Source organism: Diadema setosum, chromosome 12 (assembly GCF_964275005.1).
Source record: "Diadema setosum chromosome 12, eeDiaSeto1, whole genome shotgun sequence".
NCBI classification, from domain to species: domain Eukaryota; kingdom Metazoa; phylum Echinodermata; class Echinoidea; order Diadematoida; family Diadematidae; genus Diadema; species Diadema setosum.
Genome location: NC_092696.1, coordinates 17,340,484 through 17,351,701, shown reverse-complemented (window position 1 = coordinate 17,351,701; position 11,218 = coordinate 17,340,484). Strand labels below are relative to the sequence as shown.

Sequence of the window (11,218 nt, the reverse complement as noted above, 5' to 3'; positions counted from 1 at the left end):
CCTCCTTTGAAAACTAAGCAAAATTAAGGTGAAGAAGTCGAAATAAATATTAATGAATTCGGAACGAACTAATCTCATTACATTCTACCAGCCTACAATAATCTAAGGATGGCAAAGATGAGAAAGATGAAGCAACAACATTCGTCCTTAATCGCGTCTGTATTCACTGGAGTAAAGCCGACCCCAATCCCCTCTCCTTTCTAATTTCACAAAGCAAAATAATGTGATATAATATTCAAATCGGAATCGGAGTCATGGGGAGCAGAAAACCCTTGGTAGTGGTTCTGATGATAGCCCTGTCGTGTCTTCTCGTTCTCGCATCCACGTCATTTCTCTACTGTAAGTCGGCGTCCTCGTGGAGCTGCGGCGAGTATCGGTTGAGGGGATGCCCCCAAATTCCTCCTGAGCCCATGGAAACTGCCCCACGGGGTGCCACGCCCAAATCAGGGAGAAACTCGTCGATTCATCGCATCCACATCCCACCAAGACAAAGGGGAAGGGAAACGCGTGAGTCGATTTTCAGTATGATAATTTCCATCATTAATTTTGACCGTTTTTCTTTTGATTGTCTCTTCATTCAACACAAGCCTAGGTTGTCCACTTACCATGTTGTCCATTGTATTGATATAGGCTCAGTTAAGAGTATTCAGTTGTATTGTATTTGTTGGTTTGATATGTATTCATTAATGATAAATATTCGATAGATCAAATTTCGAAAAAGTTGTTAAAGAGAACATGCATATCGTCGCTTGTGTGGATATAATGCGACACAGTATTTTCTGAACGTGATCACATAAGACATACACTACACACACCTAAATACACATAATCATATGATTATAACTATGCAATTATATAATATATAAAATGCAAAATTGAATATAATACGTATGTATGTGTGATATAGGCTACCCTATGTAGGGCTTATAACTGTCAAAAATATGATCTTTATGGTAAGAGTAATGTGGATGTTAGCAATGACAGTTATGAATGATTTATACGACGTTGCTAATCATCAGTGTTTGCAATATAGGTTGTTATCGACAATATTACTATCAGTTTAATTTATATTCGATTACTTCTTTTTACACTTTATAACAAAATGCTAAAATAGGGAGGCCGGTTCCGTTTACAAAGTGCAAGCGCGCCTCAGTGCGACCGCATAACACCCTCCCATTGGCTGCCCTCAACAGCTACCCGGGCTCGGGGAACACCTGGCTTCGGTACCTCATCGAACGGGCTACCGGCATTTCCACTGGGAGCATCTACTGCGACAAGGCCCTGAAAAAGGGAGGCAAGTATCAAAAAGAAAAATGTAACCCCATACTGTGGCAAGGGGGCATTAGGCAAGTGATATCTGAATTCCATAACCTTACCCCCTTTTTGTTTCCTAATACATTCGAATACATTCGGTTCTACAAAACGCTGAACATAATTAGGGGCCTATAGGTTAATAAAGAGATAGTTTTCATAGAAACAGCTAATTGATATAGCTATAGAATTATTATTCAATCTAGAATAATGAATACGTATGATTTCTTTTTTTCTTATACTGTGAATGGTAATCTATACATTTCCCCCGGAGCAAATCAATTTGTGAATTCAGCTTTTGGCAGCAACAACGTACCGGATTGTGACGCAGAGGTTCAAAGCATCGGTTATGCGGCATGCCCGCAAGTGTAATTCCCCTTGTAGTAGGCTTGCTAAGAGCGAAAATAGGGGTGAACGCTGCATTTTATAGTACAAAATGATGTCCTATTTGGCACACATGTTCCTCGGTACAATTGGAATTTTTTCATCTAAAGAGACAATCTGTATCTATGCAAGCCTTAATTTGCATAATTCATACAAAAATAAATATAAAGATTATAAAAAAATATATGTGCATCCAGCAGAAATACCTAATTTGGTAGAAGTGTTCTATAGAGTATGTGGAAACAATTCCTGCAAAAAATTGATTTCATACCTATGTAAATAAACGTAAAATGTGCATAATTAAGCGAATGATTATGCAAATTGATTTGTAAACATTGAAACCCCCCTTAAATCTCATCCTAGATAGATATAACCCGTTGGAAACACTCTATGAAACAAAATGAGAAAAGAACTTCTATTGAACAATCATTACCAGCTAATTTACATAATTACAAAATGAAATAAAGTAAAACATTATTTTCAAAGTTTTTCTTACAGTCTAAGAACTGCGTTTTATGATAAAATCTACCAAAGTAGGATGCCTATCCTTTAGTCAAAAGGATATGGTTTGTTATCAAAACACTGTTTCTCTATGCAAATACCACCTAATTAGCATATTGTGCATATTAATACCCGAATGTACCAGAAGTCAACGGTCAAGGTCGACTTAAGAAATTGTATCAGTTTACGCGAAGACTCAAGACTGGGTCATTAAGCAAATTTCACCAAACTTGGTCCAAGGATGACGTATGATGGGGCAATTAATTAAGCAGTTTTTAAGTAAAATCGGCAAGAGGTCAAAGGTTAAAAAGTTTAAGGTCAATACTAAAATTTCATGATTTCCCCCATATCTATGCAATGCCTGAAGGTATTTTTTTTTAACTTATAGTGACTGCATACAATACCATGTACTACCAAAATAAGATTCTCCAGAGGGTTTCAGGTCAAGTGGTCAAAGGTCAAAGTTCGGTGAAAATGTTAAAATGTCACTTTTTTTTCTCTGTATCTCGCAATTGTTTCAACAGGGAGGTGTTACAGAGATGGAGTGGCAACTCTTCGTAATTCATGCAAACACATGTTTGGGTTCAAGGCGTTACAATGGGATGTCTAGCATTCCATTACGCTTAGTTTGAAGTCATGCTCAGCGCCGCTCTGGTTTGCAAGACGAAGTTGGGAGACGAAGAACGCATTTCACCTTTCGTTGAATTACAAGTTCTATTTCACCGTAAAATTTTAAATGAAATAGAAATGTCTACTCGAATTGATTTAGAATAGTTTAGGAAAGAATTCAATATTATAAACATGTATTTCTAGTTTCTTCGTAATGCGCAAATCAAAATGAAATGAAAATTAGGCCCTCTTAAAAACCTAATATTTTTCTATAATGCGCATATTTGTGCATGTTAGTTTTTTAATCTTTTAATCTGGGATATTTTGATCTTTCAAATACAGTACTCCGCTAAAGCGTATTCCAGCGTGCTTTTAAACTATTTGCTGTTAAGATTGTTAGTTTTACACTGCATTTCGGTTCGCTGCTCCAATTCAAGTTACACAAATTCATTGTTGCCATCACATTGAAAGAGAGCGAATTGCAGTAAGGGCAAGGATTTCTAGATGTGAGAGCGCGGCTAGTCCCGATTATTGATGCTCTCTTTTGTCAAAGCACATGGGTAACACCTGTAGTTGAACGCATAACTTCTCGGCGGCGCCGCGCATGACTTCAAAGGAGAGCAGTAGTTGTCTCTCCTTCTCTAGCACCTCCCTGGTTTCAAGGTGTCTTCATGGAACCATGGACCTACAACGAAGGTCCATGATGGAACTTGGTACTGGCAGGGATTTTCTAGGGAATTTATGGGTCATTTGTCAAAGGTCAGGGGTCAAAGATCAAGGTCAATTGGGCCCTCAAAATTTCTCTATTTCCCTCATATTTTTGCATTGCTTATACGATTTTTCTTGAAACTTAACATATACATGTATTACCTATTGGAGATTCTCTGGGAAATTTCCTGCCAAAAGGTCAAAGCTCTGATGAAAGTGCTATAATTCACTTTTTCTTCCATATCTTGAATGTGAATCAAGGTATCATGAAACTTAGTACATTTTGTGCATGTTCTACCTGACAATGATACCCTTGTTGATTATCGAAAAAATGTTAAGCCCTCCCCTCTCAAGTGCTTTTGTTTCCTCTTGATAGGTAGGAAAGGACATGGAATTCAGTGACATGGTATAGTCATCACAGTCATTGCATTTAATGTATGGGTCGCATGAAAGTTAATTTTGATGCACACATGTATAACCTCTGACATTCTTACCTTTTACATTTTTACCTGTGTATATTATTATATTTAATTTTAACCTCTGACATCTTTACACAAAACCAGTTAACATAATTATTATTATTATCATTTTTTTTTGGAAAAAGCTTCAAGATCATATAGGTCACGATCATCTATACAGGTATTAGCTGGTATGTGGTGGAATATAACATTCTTTGGACCGGCAGGGAGTTACATTATCCCAAGGGAAAAACAATCACAACCAGGGAGAATATGACATTTACGATCCTCGTAAACAGTAGCATGTGACGATCTGTTGACAAATCACATCCTAGTAATTGTAAAGGCCATCTAATATACTCTTTTATGGCTATAAACATATTATTTCTGCTTTGATTTATTGTTGAAATTGACTGATTTTAAGTCAGGGTCTTAGATTATTTGACTTAAAGTATAACATCTCCTATATTGTTCACATGACAATTTTTGCATAAATTATTGCCTTATCAAAATGTTATTGTGTATAAATTTCCGAGCATAGTTTCCATGCCATAGCAGCTCAAAGTATACTGAGGGATTTTTTTTTTGTTTCTAACTCAAGCTTTTAAGTTCTTAATGTGTGCAGATACCCTTGCATCCACATAATTCGCCCAAGTTTATAATCAGATTGATGTAAAAAGCCTGTTATTCGCTTGGTTGCCTACAAAATACAATGAAAATCAGAACTCACACTTTCACTATGGAAGTGTTTTTTATAATGATTTTCTAACCATGACCTCAGTTGTGTACTGTTTGCAAGGGAAAAAACAATCCTTTTGTAAGCAATATTGTTCCGATTTGCATCTGTTAGTATGTAGGCCCTACTGTTATATTTGCATAATCATATTTAAAGAGTGTCACTATCAATTGCTATTTTTCCCACTCTGCGAAGCATTTATGCAATGAGGGATAATTGATAGCAGAAATTATTTCAAAGATCAATATGTTTCGAAATTTCACGTCTTGTATACTTATTTACATAATTTATGCATAAAATGCCTAAGTTAATCAAATGATATGGAAACAATTTAGGCAACTGAAAAGTGTTGTTGTGAGAATATTGTCTTATTCTATTTGCTTTTTGGATACGTAAGTTCAAACGATTTTACACATTGTCACATTATTGCTTTTTGTATGTTCTGATTATCTATGTGTAGGTATTGATACGCATATTATGCAAATAACAGGTTGTTTGCAAAGAGACAGTTTGTCTCTTTAGATGAATCATTTGCTTTTGACCCAAGGAGCATCCATCCCAGATTCAAACTTTGTACTACAAGATCCAGTGCTTAATAGATTGGAAATTTTTCAAAAATGCAGATTTTTGCACAATAACTTGCATAATTATGCAAATTTTACATAGGTATGAAATCAATATTTGCAGGATTTGTTTCCACTTACTCCAAAGAATACTTCTACCAAATTAGGTATTTCTGTTGGTTGCACGTATATATTTAAATAATTTTTATATGTATTTCTGCATAAATTATGCAAATTACGGCTTATTTGCATAGATACAGAGTGTCTCTTTAGATGAAAATTTTTTCAATTGCCCTAGGGAACATCTGTGACAAGTAGGATATTTTGTACTAAAAAATGCAGCGTTTACCCCCTTAGCAAGTCTACTGTAGTATATACATGTATATGAAACTTCCTTCTTAGAAGATGTAAAAATAATGCTCTATTATTGTCGAGGTGGGTGACTGTGTCCATGTGTTGCAACATATACTTCTAAGCATGACAGAAAGTAGGGCCTAAATGTGATGTTCAATATCTCCGCGAGCAGGTTTCGTTGGGGAGTGCAAACGGGCCACCTGTGGCTGCACGGTGGTGGTGAAGATTCACCACATCGACGGGAGATTCAAAGCGTATCCATGGCAACGGGGAATATTGTTGATGAGAAACCCTTACGACGCCCTCATAGCAGAGTACAACCGCCTGAAGGGACGCGGACATGTAAAGCACGCCCCCAGAACGACATTTTGGGGTTCTGGTGAGTGACGTTTTTACAGCCCCTTCACTATATAGAAAATGAAAAAAGAAAAATAAATGAAAAAGAAAAGCGTTTATTCTCGTACAATAGGTTTCATTGTTCGAGTCTCTTTTTTGACTGGTCCATTATTTGAGTGGTTCCCCCCCCCCCCCTTTTTGACTGGTCCTTTTTTGACTGGTCCATTTGACTGGTCCATTTTTTTTTTCACAAGAGTGCAAAACACCACTCACTCAGTTTAGCACCGATTCTGAATTCCGAAGTCTTATACAGCGCCTTTGAATGTTTTAACAGATAAATGGCGCTATATAAATGCTGTTTCATCATCATCATCATCGTCATCATCATCATTATCAAGAATCAGTGATTATTGTGTAGGCCCTACTGTATTATCAGGAAAACTTGTATCTCATATCTAGATGCATGATATATTTTTAGGCAGATATAAAGCAGAACTACGAAGGTCTGTCCTCCTGAAAGTAACATTGCACAATTGGGGGAAAAAAAACATGCTAGAAATTATAACAAGGTCTTCCTTACTCAGGGTAGCCTCTTCAGTGTTGCCACTGCTCTACCAGAGGGCCCTGTAGTTATTATTACCCTAGCATTGCCAGTTACCCATTTATAAATACACCTGGGTGGCGAGGGACATGGTGGGCAAAATATCTTGCCCATAGGACGTAAGCACTGGGCGGGAATCAAACTCGGGTTCTTTGATGGGGAGTCGGGAGTATTATCCACTATGCCATAGCCCCCACTGTGACTGTACTTTATATTCGGACAGTTATTAAGACATAATTATTGAGAAGATTTAAAAGTAGGAGACGACGGAGAATTATGAAGAAGAAGAAAAAAGTTGCAACAAAATTACAGCTCCTGTAGCAGAAACCGCGAAACAACCAGTGAACCAATCAACTCTGAGTGCTTTAACGGTTGTTGCGGTATCTCTCATACATACAGCTGACAATGTTGAATAAAAGAGCCTCCTGTGCTTATTCCTTGGTTGCTTCATTCTCTACACAGACTGGAAAAAGTTCTGCTCTGGGCACATCAGACTGTGGAGCAAAATCTTGGAGGATGCGCTTCAAGTCTTCGGCCCTAACATTCTGGTTGTTCACTTTGAGGATCTGGTATCCGACCTAGACATGCAGCTCCCAGAAATCGTGAATTTCTTGGGCATTGACGAAGCTACCGTGAAAGAAAGGCTCCGCTGCACCCTCGATCACCCAGAGGGTAAGTTCAAGAGGAAAGGCGCGAAACTCGACTTCGACCCGTACAGCGCGGAGCAGAAATCGGCCATCGATCGGGCGATTGGGAGCGCTATCGACCGTCTGCGCGAGGCTAACCTGAAATTGCCGCCATATGCCGCGAATTTCACTTTATGACGACAGCTGCCCTGCACACGGTATTTTCGTGCAACGAACTATGAACGTGAAAATGCCCGAATTTATAGACTTGTATCAGCAATAAATCGGCAAAATACCAGAAGATCCGAGCGTCTGTATGATGGATTTCAATGGAATTTTCCCAGATTGTCAACGAATTTCATGCGTCACGGTATTCTCAACAGGAATTAAAGCCCCGATAGCCAGTTGCCTTGAATGTTGAGGTTAGTTTACAAGACATTTAGACATGCAAGAGACAGATTAGTTTAGTCGGAAAGGCTGCAACAAATCGTGGCGTTGATGCCACAAAATTGTCGTCATGACAAAATGTGACATCATTTTTGATATCCATGCAAATGACTGGAAACATGGAAACGCACGAGGTTTCAGACTGAATTAGATCAAAGGAAAGGGTAAAAGCGCATGTATGATAGATCATAATGCTTCATTTGACATATTAATTCAGATTCGGCACTTAGCTTAACAATAAACGCGTCGTTTTGACAGAAAAAAAAAGGAAAAAGAAGAGAATGACAAAGAACAGTCGAGTTTGATTGTGACGCCATTACTGTTTTTCACCAGCAGTGACCAGCAGCCAACCAATCAGAAACTTCTGAGCCACTATACACTGCTATATTCCGAAGTATAAAGCACTGTCTTGTGTAGGGTTATATTGAAGGCCTACAGGGGATAGATCCTGTTGGGTTTTTTAAGCCAGAAGCTCGAGATCACATTCTCATGTGCTGTTAAAGGGCAATTTTGGAGCAATCACAACGAAAGAGTAAATCTTTTATGAGCACAACAACAAGAATTTGATCAAACTCAGATAAAGATTAGGAAAGTTATGAAATTGTGAAGTTTTGCCAATTTGTGCCAAACATTTCTCAAACAGCTGATATGAATATGCAAATGAGTGAGCTGGTGATGCCATCACCTCATGATTATTTTGTTTGGAAGAAAAAAAAAACAATTTAAACGAAAATTTATTTTTTCTGCTTAAAAAAAAAGTAAAGCAATGTTATATCCTCGCTGAATAACTTAGAAATAATGATAATACATATTCAACATTAGGATTTGAGACTGTTACATAGTTGCATAAAAAATTCATGTCAAGACTCGTGTAGGTCCTGCAAACTCTATAGGCGACCATCAACTCACTCATATGTACATTCATTTTACAGTAACTGTTTACAAAAGAACTGTTTTACACGATTATTAGCAAAACTTTACACTGGCATAACTTTTGTTACCGATTTTTATTTGCTATTTTTTTTTTTTTTTTTTTTTTTTTTTTTTTTTTTACTGCTTCACTACAAAAATTTACTCTTTCTTTCTCATTTCAACCACTAGTAGTCCGGAATTGCTCTTGAATGTATTTGTCACCTTTCATGCTGCTTTAAGCCACTCTCCAACACACCACTGCTAAAATAAGACCAGTGTAGAATCACTGTTCGTATTACATAATTAATTTATTGGCAATACTTACAAGATTAGGTCACGTAAATAAACGACTTTGTCATATCAAAAACAGCATGGCATCCTGGCTCAAAGGTTATCACCATGATAGAAGACGCACACACACACACACACACACACACACACACACACAAGAAAGAACAACGACAACGTGACATCTAGCCATTACAAAAAGACAATAATGAGAGCCATGTAAACATTGTTCCATTTACAAAAACAAAAACAAAAAACATTTCCCTCTTTGCACCTCGATGTGAGACTCGACTAAGCCCCTTCAAAAGGTGAATGTTTGAGAGTACATTGTACATCATTATTTATGCAATTTTGTCAAATACACGTTGTACAGACAAGAAACTCAGATATCATTTTCATTGCAAAGTTTGAAGTATGAGCTGTTCATGTTGCCATTTGTTTCATTTTAATTTGTCTCTCATTGACATCTTGTGTTTACTTACAAAAAATGTAGTGTGAATTTGGTGAAACCAAGCCCTATGTTCTGCAGTGCCATCCTGTCGATTCTTCGGGTAAAAATACAGACGCACGCATAGCTAATTTCTATTGAATATGAAGTTGTATGTTGGAAGATTGAAAGGTCAATACAGTGGAAACTCAGTAGAACGAGATTCTGGGACCAAGACAATTTATTCTTCATATCGGATATTTCATAATCTCAGTAGTCAATAAACAATACAAAACAAAGAGGAAATATATTCATCATGACCACAGAAATTAGTTTGTTATATCAGGTATTATGGTATATATCAGAAATTTTTAGATCAAGTTTCCACTGTAACACAAATAGTTGCATAATCGTCCTTCTCAATGTCAAATAAAACTCTGTTTCTCCTATGACAGTGTGATAACAATTATTGTTTGAGTCCCAAATCTCCATTTTTGCAGCTTTATTCTATCAATGGTTTCCTCCCTACATCTCAAGCAGCATGTTAAGGCTTTGCAAGTGCAGTCAACCTTGCTTATATGTCGACCTCACATTAAGTCGAATAATCGCCTAGGTTGAGGATCTTTTCAGGTCCTCTTCTCTTTGTATTCTATTGATTTTAATCCCTCATAAGTCAAATTTTCTCTAAGTCGAAGCTATTTCTTCAGTACAAATAGATTCGACTTAGGCAAGGTTGACTGTATTAACTGCATGACCAAACTGACTTAATTACGAGAATTCACAATTTATGATCTCGCAATGTGTTTTCATTGACATATCTCTGTGTGGCCTTTATGCACAAATTAACTGTAAAAGCATGAAAAACATTGAAATTCAAGGACTACTCAATTACCGTACTTTGTAAAGGACCAATTTTATTTACGAGGTCAAGACTCTTTCTTTAAAGAGAAAATTGAAACATTCTAGTAGTGTTCGGAGCATAAGAGTTGTATGAAAAAAGTGATCGGAGAATATCATTCTTTATCAACGCTCCTTGCATTCATTCACACATTAATTTTATATTGATTTTCGAGAAAAATAGGCATGTTTCGAGGGCTTTTCAAAAAAGACCCCTAACCCAACCCCCCCCCCCCCCGAAAAAAGAACCAAGTAGACACAGATCGATTCAAGCACTTTTTAACCCCCCCCCCCAAAAAAAAAAGAACCAAGTAGACACAGATCGATTCAAACATTTTTTTAAATCATGTATGACCCTTGGTTTAAATTTTGTGTGTCTCATGTCAATACTCTAGCCTCTAAGCACAATACAGCCTCTTTTTGTGTTGCATCAAGGGTATCATTATTTTGATGGAAAGATGCAGACTCTACACCACACAAAAAGAAATGTCTGGGACTATATAACACTCGCTATAGGATTTGCTGGCAGAGCACTGTCCGATGTCAACACACAGGCAAGTGTAATTACAACAACTTTAATCTTTAATCAATGATACACCGTATGTAGCAATTGAAATGAATTTGGGCATGGAATAACATTTGACCATCATTCAAAGATGAAACAAATGTCATCATGATAATAAAATAACTGTCTGTGTTTTGTCAAAGGCAAAAGCTTTATTTTGAGTGACTTCATCAGTTCTGATGGCTTGCAATGTACGTGTGCATTTAGAAGAGGGGCCAATGAAGATAGGCAAGTACCTCTGATAGTAGCCAGGATATTACCTTTTAATAGTGCACACGAAATCTATGCCAAAGTCGTTGTGTGTGTCTGCCTAAGCTTCCCTCACTCTTGCTGTTGCTATTCAACTCTTTTCCTTTCTTTATCCCTCTGTTGTTCCTCATCTGGTTTCATGTTGCCTCCCTATTCATCCTTTTCCTTCATAGGTTGCCCCCCCCCCCCCCCCATGGTCCTCTGGATCATCACTGACCCTCCTCTGCCTTTTGTCTGTCCATCCTC

General features: G+C 37.4%; 1 protein-coding gene across 1 annotated transcript; it reads left to right on the top strand.

The window, feature by feature from the left end:
- Nucleotides 1–254: 254 nt before the first annotated feature.
- LOC140236177 (sialate:O-sulfotransferase 2-like) lies at nucleotides 255–7,385 on the top strand. The gene is made up of 4 exons (XM_072316143.1): nucleotides 255–507; nucleotides 1,115–1,294; nucleotides 5,797–6,003; nucleotides 7,024–7,385. The coding sequence occupies exons 1-4, from the start codon at nucleotides 255–257 to the stop codon at nucleotides 7,383–7,385; spliced, it is 1,002 nt and encodes a 333-aa protein (XP_072172244.1).
- The last annotated feature ends 3,833 nt before the right edge of the window (nucleotides 7,386–11,218 follow it).

Coding starts and splice junctions, on each gene's coding strand:
- LOC140236177 (XM_072316143.1), top strand. CDS start 255: ATGGGGAGCAGAAAACCCTTGGTAGTGGTTCTGATGATAGCCCTGTCG. Junction 508..1,114: donor ACAAAGGGGAAGGGAAACGC/GTGAGTCGATTT, acceptor ATGCTAAAATAG/GGAGGCCGGTTCCGTTTACA. Junction 6,004..7,023: donor AACGACATTTTGGGGTTCTG/GTGAGTGACGTT, acceptor TTCTCTACACAG/ACTGGAAAAAGTTCTGCTCT.